Source organism: Schistocerca americana, chromosome 2, assembly GCF_021461395.2.
Source record: "Schistocerca americana isolate TAMUIC-IGC-003095 chromosome 2, iqSchAmer2.1, whole genome shotgun sequence".
Classification (NCBI taxonomy): Eukaryota; Metazoa; Arthropoda; class Insecta; order Orthoptera; family Acrididae; genus Schistocerca; species Schistocerca americana.
Window position 1 is genome coordinate 789045805 of NC_060120.1, and position 15994 is coordinate 789061798.

At 38.2% G+C, this 15994-nt stretch overlaps 1 protein-coding gene across 1 annotated transcript in view; it reads left to right on the forward strand.

The window, feature by feature from the left end:
* Positions 1-15994, forward strand: part of LOC124595233 (transmembrane protein KIAA1109) — a 509204-nt gene that overhangs the window by 262486 nt on the left and 230724 nt on the right. The window contains exons 45-46 of the mRNA XM_047133891.1: positions 6814-7091; positions 15174-15357. Coding sequence (XP_046989847.1) covers positions 6814-7091; positions 15174-15357 — 462 coding nt within the window. The remainder of the gene's footprint in view (positions 1-6813; positions 7092-15173; positions 15358-15994) is intronic.

Below are 15994 nucleotides of genomic sequence, written 5' to 3' on the forward strand. Positions count from 1 at the left end.
CCAGCAATATTCTCGAAGTGCAGCTGCAGCATTACTTTTGTTTTAATTACAGAGCTTCACTGGTAATTCCCTGCTCCTTTTGTCCAAACTCAGGTTGATAGGTCAACAAGAGCACTGCGACTGGTCGGGTGTGTGATATTATGAATCACGATGACTGATTACGGCACCTGGTGGCCTTAGTCGGAACTGGACGGTGGCGATGTGACACATGGAAATCATGCACCCTATACTGAAGAAATTAATGGTATCACGCTTGGTAATCTTACGGTAATTAGTTTCCGTGCTATAACATGTTAAATAGGGGAAGTTTAGTTATAACCACCCAGTACATGGAGGGTACTGGATACACTAGAAAATTTAGGATGGATTATAAAATGATAAGCCAGAGATTTCGAAACCAAATTTTAAACTGGAAAACATTTTCAAGGAAAGGTTAGGACTCTGATCGTAATTTATTGGTTACAAACTGCAGATGAAAAGTGAAGACATTGCAGAAATGTTGGAAACTGATGGTATGGGAGCTGAATTACCTGGAAGAACAAGAAGTTGTTGGGAGCTTCAAGGGGAGTATTAGGTAACAATTGACTGAACCCGGGAATGGAATACAATAGAAGACGAATGGCCAGCTTCAAGGGTTGACAGCGAACTCAGGAGGGGATAAAATAAGCAAAAGACAAGGCGCAGTAGAAATCCATAGATAATACATTAGATATTCAATTTCATTGATAAAGGAAATATCATGGAATTTGCACGTGATCCGGTGGCAAACCCATAAAGACTATTTATGACCATTGGGGAACTCATCAATCATGAAAGGATGCAGCTGGATGGCAGTGGTGTTCACAAAGTCCACAGCTGCCATGGTGCTTTCCATCAAGTGCTACCATAGGTCCCATATAAGCCCATGTGTATATCCCCATAGCATAATTAAGCCCATTGGACTGAGGGCAGGCAAGGGGCATGTTATGACCAACTGTTCACCTGGATGACTGCTTTTATAGATGTGAATATTGATGTGTTGTAACTAGCAATGTGATTTCTGACCAGGCAGCACATTCCCATTGATCTACAGTCCAATCTGGATGATAAGTGCCCTACTGAAATTGCAGTTGATGATACCAGTGAGTCAACATGGGAACACGTATGGATGTTCTGTAGAGCTCCATGTTCAGCAAATTGTGCTGAACAGTGTGGTCTGAAACGGTTGGGCCTGTGCCAGCACTGTACTCTGCCATCAGATCTATCCTGCTTTACAGAGTAGACAGGCTTCCAAGCTCCACATTCTGTGATGAGATGTGGGCACCTATCACCTTCTATTGTCCCACACTCTTATAGGCCTTCAACATTTTTCCATAGATGAACATGAAAGTAAGACACAAACAGCCAACCATATTCATCATTTCCGAGATACTCATCTCCAGGTGCTGGGCACTAACAATCTCCTCTTTGTCAAAGTCACTATGTCAGTGAAATTCCCCAGTTGCAGTCTGTATTTTCACTAGAATCTTTCCGCATTTGTCTCTGCTCTGCTTATATATATTCTGTAATGCATCATGTGCCTGCAATGCCATCTGTTGGCATTCAGTCTTGCAGTAGGCAGTGGTCATGCTTTAGCTCATCAGTATGTGAGACATGTGAAATAATCTCAGACTTCAAAAAGAATTTAGTAATTCCACTTACAACAAAGGCAAGTGCTGACAGGTGTGAATATTTCCATACTATCTGTTTAATAATTTATTGTTGCAAATTTGGCTACATTTTTGAAATTATGAAGGTAGGAGGGATGAAATACAGGGAGCGAAAGGTTATGTAAAACTAGTACAGAAACCAAACTGCAGGGTCTAAAGACATGAAAGGGAAGCAGTAGTTGAGAATGGAATGAAACAAAAATGTTATTCAATCTGTAACTTGAGCAGGATGTGAAGGAAATAAAGGAGAAAATTGGAAAGGGAATGAAGTTCAGATAGAGGAAATAAAAATCACCAGGTTTGCAGATGACATTGTAATTCTGTCAGAGATGTCAAAGGACTTGGAAGAGAAACTGAACAGAATGGATGGTGTTGGAGGGGGGGGGGGGGGAGGGGTTTATAAGATGAGCATCAACAAAAGAAAAAAACTGTAATGGAATGTAGTCGGATTAAATCAGCCAATGCTGAGGAAATTAGATTAGGAAATGAGGCAATAATAGTAGTAGATGAGAGTCGCTGAAGTAGAGGGACTATAAAATACAGACTGACAATATCAAGGAAAGCATTTCTGACAAAGGGGTATCAGTTAACATCAAATATACAAATTTAAATTTTAGGGAGTCTTTTTTGAAGGAGTTTGTTGGGAGTGTAGCCTTGTACAGAAGTGGAACTTGGATTATAAACAGTTTGAACAAAAAGAGAGTAGAAGCTTTAAAATGTGGTGCTAGGGAAGAATGTCGAAGATTGGATGGGTAGATTGAATAAGTAATGGGGAGCTACTGAATCGAATTGGGGAAAAAAGAAGTCTGTAGAGCAATCTGACTAAGGGATCAGTTGATTATGGACTTTCTTTGGGATGAGTTTAGTTATAAAGAGAAGTGTAAAGGGAAACCAAGGCTCAAATGTAAAAGCAGGTTCAAATGGATGTAGGTTGCATTAGTTAAGCTAAGATGAGGAAACTGGGGCAAATAAGAGAAAGAAACTTGGATCATTTGTCATTGTTAATAAAAGAGCAGAAAATTTTGTAAGATGGGTGACTTATTATCCTCTCAATTTTTCTTTGTCACTTGGTTCCATAATTCTGAATTGCTGGAAACTGCAACTCTTTGGACATGGTATGTTTGCCAATCTGTTTATTTATTTATTTTAAGTAAGGGACACAACATATACAGCTAGTGATTTTGTTATTCTCTTTTGTGAAGCTTGCAAGCAAGACCACTGAAACACTCATGAAACTCGTGAGAGGATAAATATTAATGGCAAAAGTGGAGAGTTGAATGTTTGAAGAAAGGTAAATGTTACAGATAATTACGATGACTTTTCCTTTCAAGTTTAGGATATAGGCATAGCTTTCAGTTCAGTAAGAGTGGTTTCAACACATCTTTTCTCTAATAACCATGATCCTACTGGAGGTAGTATTCCTAAGCCTTCCTCCAACCTCTGAATTAACTTCCCCTGCCAGTTATTGGGGGAACTACGGTTTCAAGAACTCTGAAGCACAATGTAACTTAATGTTTTCAGTGTGTGCAAATCATTGTTAGAAATGAAACAAGTTATAAATGAGAGGGGGGAAAAACCTAGGACTGACTGAGGATTGAACCCCAAACTATTGGATTTATAATCTGACACTGATCCTTTCAACCTCAAAGCGACATTCCTTAAATCTTTGCTTATGATTTCTGTAGTGAAAAAGAATCCTGTGGTTGAAGACAGAAGACTCTTTTAGTATCAAAATTGGCTTTTGTGACAATTAAGAGTTGTAAATGTTTATTGGGTGCCATTTTTAAACTAACATTAGCTGTTATTATCTCTCCTAATAATTTCAATTTTAATGTTGTCTAAGCCTATTCAAATGATACCTCAAATGATTTGGCAATATTAAAGGAAAGAGGTTAGATATCTTTGCTACATTTTTTTTTTTAATTTCAGTACAATGATATTGCAATTTTATTGAAGTTAATATGATGTATGTGATATGACTTAGTGAATTTCCTCATATGTACTGGAGTTGATATATTTTATATAGTGTCAGCATGTTCAAACGTATGAAAATGCTGATTACACAAAGCTTGCTATTTTCTACAAAGAATATACTGCGCTATATCAGACCTATGGTGCACTAGTTCTTGTTTTATTACTGCTGTGCTTAAGTATGCTTATAAAATGTTTGTGTATGGTACTAATGTTCCTTTTAATTTAAAGCGTGTAGACATTTTTACATATGTTTGTCACATATATAAAATCAGGTTTATATTTTTGTGAAAAAGTGACATTTTGTTGGGAGACAGTGATTGACACTTTATTTTACCTTTCTTTTTTGGAAACACTTAAAATTTTTCTACTGTATTGGCCACTATTAGCCATCATTAGAACTATTGAAGTGTCACCAGGATGGTCCCCAAGAAATGCTTTGTCCGAAGTATGTGTTGAGGACCATCCTGATGCTGCTACAGTTGTGCCAATGATGGCAAATACTGGCTAATGCTTTAAAACTTTTAAGTGATTGTGTTAAAGAAAATATTAATTGTAAAATTATTTGTTTGTGTCACTCATTAAAGCACAATAACTATGAAAATCAGTAATTCCTGATATAGAAGACATCAATTACCTACTATATTAAAAAAATATCCCTTTTGAGGGTGTGGATTCCTAAGTGCTATTAAGTAAAAAACATTTGTAATGTATTAACAAATTTGTTGGTAGCTGAGTGCTTAGTGTAATAGGATTTTAATCATGAAGTCTCTGATTTTATAGTAGCTGGTGACCATTTTTTGTACTATATTTAAAATTCCATATACATATTTAGAAATGGGTATGTTAATTAACAAATATTGAATCATAATTTTTAAAATAAAAAGTAATGTCTGTATATTTTCAATTACTGGTATTAAGAAAATACTATTATTTACAATAAATTAAAATTTTGTACAAAAATGTGAAACTTCAGATAGAAAATCAAGTATTTATTTCTAGAAATTGAATAATTTTATGGGTGTATTAATTTTGTTTTTGCATTTAACAAAAAAGCATTTTGTGTATCTCTATCAATTTATTATGCAATTAAGCAATTAAAAGTAAAAACATTACTTTTTATTAAAAAATTATGATTAAATATTTGTAAATTATCATTTTTGTTTTGTTATGAACATGGAATCTTTAAAAAAGTAAGAAAAAGGTATACTGCTTGTGAGATTTAAGCTATCAACTTTATGATTATTGTGTCATACTGCTTTAAGAAATTGATGCCTGGCCACCACCCTTTGAGCATTGCCAAGCAACTTTGCAAAGTATTGGAATAAATAACTAATAGCAACATTTGTAGAGGTAAAAGAGGAACCTTTGATGAAAAAGAATTATTGGTTATCATTAGTTTAGCCATAATAACTGGTACTTTGCTGTGAATACAACAAACTGTTATTGGTATGACAAGAAAAATGTTATACTCTTTGATGTATACCTTGTGATTCTTACTCCACTGTGGTATATAACATTATAAAAATATGTGACAAATGGCCTATCATCAACAATGTGCTTAGTTTTCAAACCATGTAACTGGGGAAGTAATTAAAAATGAATGACCCTTGGATTATTGGTTGTAAAATTTCATTTGCCAGGAGGTGTTCTCTAATATACTTCAAGCAATGATAACCCTAGCCAATTACAGAACCAGTAATTTTAACTTAAGAGGGAAAAATTAAAGCCAGTAGTGAAACTGCAGTTTGCATTTCAGTACTGCGTTAAGTCAGTGTATATATATATAGTTTCTGCTATACAGAGACTTCATTAATTGGTTGCTTGTACACAAGGAGTCTCATTTCAGCTATTGCCCAATTTTCAAGTAGTCCTGCAAATATTAATGATGGTAAATTTTTCATGTAAAGTTACAGAATGGCATATGTCTGCATTTGTAACTGTTTGCCTTACGTTTTAGATGTTTTAATGTAATGTCTTGGAGTACTTTGCTTACCTAGTTTTTGTGCTGTTGGAATTTGTCATAAATTTACGTATGGTGCCTGCTTTTATATTTGTCTCTGCATTCCTTACACAGAAAAGTGTACTTGACTGGCACGCACGTGTGTGTGTGTGTGTGTGTGAGAGAGAGAGAGAGAGAGAGAGAGAGAGAGAGAGAGAGAGAGAGAGAGAGAGTGAGAGAGTTTGTATTTGTGAAAAAAAAAAAAAAAAACAGTGGTGATAGCTACAGTACAAAGATTGTATTGCCGTAGCTATATTACAAAGATTGTATTGCTGTATTTGTGTAATGCCAAGATGTTTTTGTGGTGAGAATTCTGCTGTTTTTAATTTATTTCTTGGTGTCAAGAGGTGTTGAAAACCATTCTTTTTCATATGGGAATTTTACGTCTTTAACATTGCAGGATCAGTCGAAGATGGCACAGTAACTGAAATGAGCCTCATTGTGTATAAATAATGAGTTAATGAAATTGTTGTGAAGCAGAAACTTGAAAAAATATATACTTCGTTATTTCACATAATAATTATGATTTCTCAACACATCAACAAGTTTGAAGACCACAAAACAGTCTGAAAGATAAGATAATCGCAGCTGTATTGTTGAAGGCAAACACTCACTTGTGGCTGATTTATCCATAACAGATAGAGATATAGTACTTCACTCAGAAATATTAATGCCTTGTGTGCTACCACAATTTTTCCAGTTTAAGTATAGTGTTACACGCACTTCAGAATGCAGGTACTGGTGGCCACAGTGGCATGTGTTTCACTCTTGCACTAGTATTATAAGCTGCATGCACTTCTATATCTCCTTTTTAACTTCATTCCGTACTTAACTACAAATTTATCATACTTTTGAACTATGTTGTTTCCTGGTTCTTATTTATTCTTTTTCCTTACACTGATGCTCCACACACAATGTGTGTAATTTAGTGAATATTTTATGACATGAGTTTCCATTTGCTAAACCAACTTACCAAATATGGAAACAGTTATTTTCTGAGACAAGGTGAATCTATTTGTAAAAAAAGAATAAAAAAGATGAAAGAATGGCCTTAACAGACTTTGTCTATAGCTAACCAGTTAATAAATATTATTTGTGTTTTATATAGTGCTGTGAATGTAATCAGTGAGAACTTTGTGCTGTAATTATTAGGTTATGGACCACTTCGTGAAGAAAGGCTGCCACATGTGGGCTCCAACCAGAGCATTTATTCTGGAGGTGGTGTGGCAGGTCATGGCGGAAGTGGCAAGGCTCATTCTACAACAAGCCTAGACAACAATTTTTCACCAACGGGAGCAAACACTTCTTCTGCACCAGGACGGCAAAGTATAAAAGAAGCTGGGGAAGACCTTTATAGCTGGATGGCAAAACAGCAAGATTTTATGAAAACATCTTCAGAAACTCAGCAGAATTTGCGTACAGGAAACTGGGTAAGATTGTTGGATGAATACTTCATATCTGGAAAATGGAAGATGTGATGTATCAGAAGAACATGTACTTACATATTTTCTGAGTTACTGTCATGTAAAACACTGTGAATTTTAAACTGTCCCTCTTAAACAGTATAATAATGTTAAGCATCTTTTATGATTATGGTTTACTACCTACAATCAAAAGAAAATGAGAAAGGCACTCACATGTTTCTGAGGTTATTATGGTACATTGTAGAAGTTTTGCTCTGAAGCCCTTACCCACTCCATACAGTCCTGATCTCTCACCATGGGATTTCCATATATCTGGAGCCCTTAAGAAAGACATTTGTGGCCGTCGATTTGCTTCGGGCAGAGAGATGCACACCTGGGTACAGTGATGGTTCCATATGCAACTGCAAACTTCTTCCATGAAACCAGTGACCATCTTGACTCACATGTAAATGTATTAACAGTTATAGCAGTTGCTTTTGGAAAAATAAACAGTTTATTTGCGCCTTTTTTTCATCTCTCTCATTTTCATTGACAGACCTTATACAGGCTGAGTCAAAAGTCCTTGGACACCTTCATAAGTTAGAAGATTAAAGGGAAAATTGAAATGTGATGATGGGAACATAGATTTGATGTGGGGCCACAACTTTTGGAGTGAATGTCATTCATGGCCACCATCTTGAAATCCACCATTTTGGATTCAAGTCATTTTTTAAAATGGGAATGGTGGTGTATGACACATCAAATAACACTCGCTTGAACTCTGGAATTTAGTAGTGTAATTTGTTTTTGTCTATCTTGTACAGTTTAGAGGTTATTAATGTTCAAAGTTGGGAAATTACTACAGTTGTGCATTGCACAGGATGGACAACACGTAGAACATGTGTTGTAGCAGACGGTATGAAGGTAATTTCTCAACTTTGAACATTAATAGCCTCTAAACTCTTCAAGATAGACAAAAACAAATTACACCACTCAATTCCTGAGCTCAAGCGAGTGTTATTTGATGTGTCAAACACCCCCCTTTCCATTAAAAAAAATGACTTGAATCCAAAATGGCGGATTTCAAGATGGCTGGCCATGAATGACATTCACTCCAAACGTTGCAGCGCCACGTCAGACCTATGTTCCCATCTTCACATTTCAATCTTCCAACTTATGAAGGTGTCCAAGGACTTTCAACTCGCCCTGTATTTAACAGCAGCAATGTCCATGTTATTTCATTCTTTTATCCCTAGCTCACAATGGGAGACCTCTTGTTTGCAGTCATGATTTAGTATCAATCAGTTATTGGTTGAAGTTGTTGTCAAACAATGATGTCTCATAATGTATCACTTACAGTTTTTCATTAGCACTGCTTACATTTTTATTGTAATGAATACAGTGGAACCTCACTTTATAAGCACCTCCCATTATTTGCTATTCACGTAACGAGCAAAACAAATTGTAAAAATATGACTCACTTAACAAGTGATGTTTTGCATAACGAGTGATGATGATTTAGTGTGACATCATCAGCCGTTCACATGCCGTGGGGAAACAGTCAACCATATGATCACCTTTCATTGTCGGCTGCGGCATATGAACAATGTCTTTAGTATGTACTGCAGTCTGGGCTTAGCGCTCTTTCTGCTACCATCTTAGTACAGCTTGTGATCTCACATTTTCGTAAACTTGCTTTCACTCTATGTTTTTTTTTTTGTGAAAATTTTAATAACCTTCACAGAAATGTCCTCAACGGAAAAGCCGCAAGAAGACAACCATAAGAGAAAGAAAATGACCTTAGAAATGAAATGTAAAATCATTGAAAATTGTGAATGTGGTGTAAGCATTGCTGATTTAGCATGCACATATAATCGGTCTACGTCAACTATTTGCACTATCTTCAAGAACAAAGACAAGATTACGAAGATAGATGCTTCAAAGGGAGTGACTAGACTGCCTAAACAACGGGTTCATATTCTGGACGATGTCAAAAGGTTGCTCCTTCTATGGATAAGCAATTGCAAGGGGACACTACTAATGAGAACAACACTTTTGAGGAGGTGAGAATGATTTTTGACGACACCGTTAGGAAGACGCCAGCATCATCAGCAGCCGAAGAAGAGTTTAAGGGAAGCTGTGGGTGGTTTGAGAAGTTTAAGAGAAGACTCGGCATCCACAGCGTTGTGAGGCATGGCGAAGCAGCCTGCTCCAACACAGTGGCAGCAGAGAATTTCAACAGCAACTTCAAGATGCTTGCAGGTTCTGAGGGTTATCTGCCACAACAGGTTTTCAATTGTGATGAGATGGGTCTATTCTGGAAAAAGATACCAAAGTGTACCTTTATAACAGTAGAGGAGAATGCATTGCCTGGTTACAAGCCAGTGAAAGACTGTCTTGCACTGATATTTTGTGCCGATGCATGCGGCAATTTGAAAATTAAACCATTGCATGTTTACCATTCAAAAACTCTATGAACCTTCAAGAAATGTAAAGTTCTGAAGAGTAGGTTAAATGTGACGTGGAGTTCCGACTTGGGTGATGTGATCTCTTTTTGTGATTGGATCAATGAAGTGTTTGGTCTTTCAGTAGAAAGACCACTTCCTTGAAGAATTTCACTTCATGGAGATCCAATTTCTGCCTCCCAACACCACTCAGTTACTCCAGCTTATGGACCAGCAGATTGTTTCTATCTTTAAGAAGCTCTACACTGGACCACTCTTTGTGCAGTGCTTTGAGTTGACAGAAGCTAACAGTTTCACTCTCAGAGAATTTTGGAAATATCACTTCAACATCTTTGCTGCAACAAGATGATTGAAAAGGCGTGGGAGGGGTTACCAAGGGAACTCCCACTTCTGCTTGGAAGAAGCTTTGGCCAGAGTGCATTGTTGAACATGACTCTGAGGCATTTGAGTCACTACTTGTCAAGCCTGTAGTCAACAAGATAGTGTCTTTGGCCAAGAGCAAGAGACTAGAAGTGGATAACAATGATATCAATGAGCTTGTGGAAGGTCACAGCCAAGAAATGACAAACGAAGAGTTTATAGGATTATAGTGTGTTTCACAGCAGGACGAGGAGGAGGAGGAGGAGGTGGTGGTGGTGGTAACAGCAAAGCACCAATCTTCTGGTGCAATAAGAGAAATTCTGATGGCTTGGGAATCAGTTGCATCGTACATTGAAAATCATCACTGCAGTAAAAATCATCACCCCAATAAAGCAGTGGCTACGTGCACTACAAATTTATTTGACGATAATGCTGTGTTGCATTTTTGCCAAGTGTTGAAGCATTGACAGAAACAAAAGACTGTAGATACCTTGCTAGTAAAAAAAATAAATAAATAAATAAATAAAAATAGTCATCTATTGTGGATAATAAAGTACATAATACTGTAAGTATAATTTTCTTTGAATAAATGGAATTAATAAGATAAAACTTTTAGTACTTTTTCTGCATGGAGTGCACTATCATATTTTACATCAATTTATAAGGAATAAATTGTTTTGAGTAATGAGTGTTTTGCACTACAAGTAAGGTTCTAGAACGAATTATGCTCATTTTGTGAGGTTCCTCTGTGTAGCGCAAGATCGGTTGTTGGTGTGATGCACGATGTTTACTGCCTCTAACTTAATAATATAAGCATTAAATTTCATTTAAGTGTCAATCTTCACAATGTTTTCTATGTTATGGATCATATTGGAAATCTGTCACGTTTTAGGTGTACCACTCAGCTGTCTTCCTGTACAAAGACTACTTTATAACAACTGATGACTACTGTAGCCTTAATGATTCTCTCTCTCTCTCTCTCTCTCTCTCTCTCTCTCTCTCTTTCTTTCTCTGGTTTTCCCTTTATTATTTTTATTTTATTTATTGGTGAAAGTTAGTGGGTCTTAACATATAATACAGAAACAACCTAAATAGAATGAATCTTTTATTCTGTAGGGGAATGTGTACCATTTCAAACTTTCTGGTAGATTAAAACTGTGTTCCGGATTGAGACTCGAACCCTGAACCTTGCCTTTTGCGGACAGCACCTATCAATTGAGCTATCCAGGCATGACTCACAGTAAGCCATCATAGGTTTATTTCCACCAGTACTTCTGTCCTAAACTTCACAGAAATTCTACATACCTTGCACGAGAAAGGATATTGCAGAGAAATAGTGTAGCCAAAACCTAGAGAATTGATTCCAGAATGAATCTTCCACTCTGCAGAAGTGTGTACAATGTTTTGAAACTTCCTGATAGAAAAACCTGTTTGCTGGACTGGGACTTGAGCCTGGAATCTTGCATTTCAGGGTACGAGCACTGCCCACAAAGGGTGAGGACCATTTCTCCATAATAAGTTCTTTTGCAGTGATTATAGCTTGCAAGGTAAGCGGGAAAATTTCTGTAAAATTTGGAAGGTAGAATATCAGGCACAGGCAGAAGTAAAGCTTTGAGGATGAGTCATGAGTCCTTCCAGAGAACTCAGTCGGTAGAACACTTACCTGCAAAAGGCAGAAGTCTGAGGTTAGAGCACTGATGTGGCATACAGTTTTAACCTATGAGGAAGTTTCAGCTGAAGTAGCTTTCTTTAAAACAAGACTTTGTATGTTGTTATTATCTTTTGGTTTAGAGAATTGGGAATGTTGAAAGAAGATTTAGATCTGAAGATTTCTAAGTGAAAAAAGTGTTTTTATAGGATATTAAAGTTAAAAACAGAAACCAAAACCTTTGGAAAAGTGACAGAAGCAAATAGGTTTTGGGTGAAACAACTAACATCGGTAATTACAGTATGATTAACAAGCAATGGTTGTTCGAGCAGGACAAGGCATGGATGGTGATAGCAGTGTTGCAGGCTCCAAGTGACTGTTGCGGTATGCGTGTTCAAGTGCTTTGCACTTGGTAAAAATGTCTGTCATGCAAATTATGTCTCTTGATTGCTTATGTAGATTTTATCGCTTAACACCCTCGTCAGTGGTGACAACTCACAACAAATTGAATAAAAAATCGCTACATAACTCTTTATGATCACGTTTAATTCTCTCATTGACTATAATGTTCACTGCAAAATGCATAGAACACTACTGAATGCTCATTGGTTGTTGGAAAATAGATGGTGTCAGGTGCGCAGAGCAAGCCTAAACTCCACTGTAATTGTTCGTGACTCCAGCTACAGATACAGTAGAGCGTCGATTATCCGAACGTCGGTCAACCGAACAACCGCTTAACCGAACTGTGTACTCTCTCGCACCGGTTACTCTCCCACCCTACCGTCCATCATCCCCCTCACTCCCAAACCAAGTTTCCCACAGTAGTCGCCGCACTGGGCCACCACAGGCGGAACATTGCTTCTAATGGGGCCTTCACAAGGCACTGCTGACCGGCCAAGCCGCCAGTCGCTGTGTTTCAACAATCAGCACACTTCTGTTGGCTTGGCACTGGCAGTAGAAGTAGCGGCAGTATCAAAGCTGTTCACAGCAACAGCTGCGCCAGCTTAGAATTGAGGCATGCCGCTCCGCGCAGTTTGAAGGACTGCGCGCCCCCAAGAAGAGCTTCTCACGGTGCAAACAGTCACCTTCTGTTCTCTGTTACAACCACTTGTGTGCGGCTGCGTGAAGAAGTGAACTTCACGATACAAAATGCTTAAACGTAAACGTGTTGTCCTTTCTATGAGGGACAAGTACGAGATTATTAAAAGGTTAGAAGAAGGTGAATCTGCAACCACTTTATCCAATGAGTAAAAGGTGCGGAAATCGACAATTACGGATATAAAAAAACAAAAGACGAGCATAGCAAATTTTATAGCTATGCTTGATTCTACTGGTGGATCAACAAGCCGTAGAACTATGAAGCTCGCCACTAACACAGATCTAGATGATGCTGTTTACAAGTGGTTTACACAAAAGAGATCGGAAGGAGAACCTATCTCAGGTCCCATTCTGTGTGAGAAGGCAATGCAGTTCAACGAAAAACTTGGAGGGCCTTCGAGCTTTAAAGCAAGCACAGGCTGGTTAAAACACTTCAAGTCAAGACACGGCATTCGTGAGCTTACAATACAGGGAGAAAAACTGTCGGCTGATTCTTCAGCAGCTGATTCTTTCAAAGTCAAACTAAGGGACGTATTAAGTACGTGACTTAGCTGCTCATAAGCGTGTAGGCTTGCTAAGACAGACCAAAATAAAGGATTTTATTTAAACGTTAATTTTGTATACTGTGTGTATTGTTCATGCAAAATGCGTATGTAATATGTATATATTTTTGTTTAATAAACTGTGCCGCATACTATATATTCCTACTGAAGTTGCCTTTGTATGTTACTTTGTAATACTAAAAGAGATGCCTGTTTTTATGGATAAATTTACTGTACAGTACTTCTTTTTGGCAAATAAACATGTACAGTTCGATTATCCGAACAAACCAGTTTTCCGAACACCCATGTCCCCCAATTACTTCGGATAATCAATGCTCTACTGTATTTGTAAACATATTTTATAGGAAATCTCAGTGGAAGAGGTATTGAACAGTCTTTCACTTAGAAAATTGTAACAAGTAGCAGAAATTTTGGACAAAGATCAGCTTCTGAGTATGTGTGTGGGCGCGCGCGTGCCGCCCCCCCCCCCCCCCCCTCCCCCCCCCCACACACACACACAGAGAGAGAGAGAGAGAGAGAGAGAGAGAGAGAGAGAGAAAAGAGTGTTCGCAATATCACCTCACAAATAGCATAATCTACCAACTCCATACTGCTACCTCGAAGTACTCATACCCACAAAACATTCTTTGAACTTCTGCACCAACCTTGGTTTGTTGACATGATACACTTGTAACTCTAGTCCCAAAGCCACAACACACCTAGAAACAGTTGTTAAGCTCTCTTCAAAAAATGGCAGTTCCACTTTTTAAGAAGCTGCTCATCACAGTTGGGCTGTGTTGGTGCACAGTTAAGACTGTATAGAGATGTGTAAACAGGCAGAATACGGTGTTGCGGTCGTCAACACCTAATAAGACAACAAGTATCTGGTGCAGGTGTTAGATTGGTTAATGCTGCTACAATGGCAGGCTTTAAAGATTTAAGTGAGTTTGAACGTGCTGTTATAGTCTGCGCACGAGTGATGGGACACAGCATCTCCAAGGGAGCGATGAAGTGGGGATTTTCCATATGACTATTTCACAAGTGTACCGTGAATATTAGGAATCTGTAAAACATCAAATCTCGGACATCTCTGTGGGCGGAAAAAGATCCTGCATGAATGGGACCAACGACGACTGAAAAGAATCATTCACTGTGACAGAACTGCAACCATTCTGCAGATTGCTGCAGATTTCACTGCTGGGCCATCAACAAGTGTTAACATGCGAACCATTCAACCAAACATCATCGATGTGGGCTTTCGCAGCCAAAAGCCCACTCATGTACCTTAATGACTGTACGACACAAAGCTTTACGCCACACATTGGCTCGTCAACATCGGCATTGTACTGTTGCTGACTGGAAACATGTTGCCTGGTGAGATGAGTCTCGTTTCAAATTGTATCAAGCGGATGGTTTTTTGCGGGTATGGAGATGACCTCATGAATCCATGGACCCTGCGTGGCAGCAGGGGACTGTTCGAGCTGGTGGAGCCTCTGTAATGGTGTGGGGTGTGTGCAGTTGGAGTGATCCGGGACCCCTGATATGTCTACATACAATACCCCCTCGTATTGTTACAGATTTATGGACAGCTGTGCAGGATTCATGGTGTCAATTCTCTCCAGTTCTACTTCAGGCATTAGTCGTGTCCATGCCACGTTGTGTTGCAGCACTTCTGCATGCTCATGGGTGCCCTACATGATATTAGACAGGTGTACCAGTTTCTTTGGCTTTTCAGTGTATCATTAAGTATTTTCTATAGCAGATTGATGTGTGGTGCATAGACACACATAATAGACAGCAGTAATAATTTGTGTTACATGTGTCTATGCACTACACATCAGTCTGCTGTAGGTGGGGTGGTGTTTATGTGTTGTTCCAACCAGAAATTTCAGTCATTGGTATTATGTATTTTCTGCTGATTATACATGGAAAGTAAATTAAAAACAAGCTTTTTACAGGAATCATTTTGCAAAATAATATTTTTTTTCCACTTCAGGAATCTCGTATCAATACAATGACCACAGATGATACACTGGAGGATCCTGAATATCAGAGTGGAGCAGGATATAGTTTGTATCCAATGCATGACTCCCTGCGTCTCTTGGATGCTCACCTGATATTTGAACCTCTCTTGGCTTGCCTGGGAGTAATGCCCCAGCAGATGATAAGCAATCTCAGTGGTATGTAAATTTGTTAAACATTATTGACAATGTTTTTAATAAAATTTAAGCTTTAATTGTGTAAAATTTGTCATGTTATTAACTGATGCAAATAGAACTGAGTGTGGTGTCGTAGTGGTCAGCAAACTGGACTCACGTTTGGGAGGACAGTGGTTCAAAACCCCATCCGGCCATCCAGATGTAGGTTTCCCATAATTTTCCTAAATCACTTCAGATAATTGCCAGGATTGTTCCTCTGCAGAGGACATGGCCAGTTTCCTTCCATTATCCTTTCGTAATCCGAGCTTGTCTCCATATCTAATGATCTTGCTGTCAACAGAATGTTACAGTCTAATCTTCCTTCTTTCCATTTATGTGTGAAAGGATTTTATTTATAAACTTAATGATTCATCCTCATCTGTAGAGGGCTTGTGGCTTCAGATTACTGCACACAGTGATTCACAACTGACTGAAGTGAAGTTTTGTTGCAAGCTACATGCACACCAGCCCTTCAAGTCACCTTTTTTTTAAGCACACTTGACTCTTATTGTTTATCACAAACTATTGCTACTGTACCTCAGTTGAAGACTTGTGCACTCTCTCTTCAGTTCCAAACCAGATGCCATTTGGCCTACAGCCTGCCTCTCTTAGACTGAAA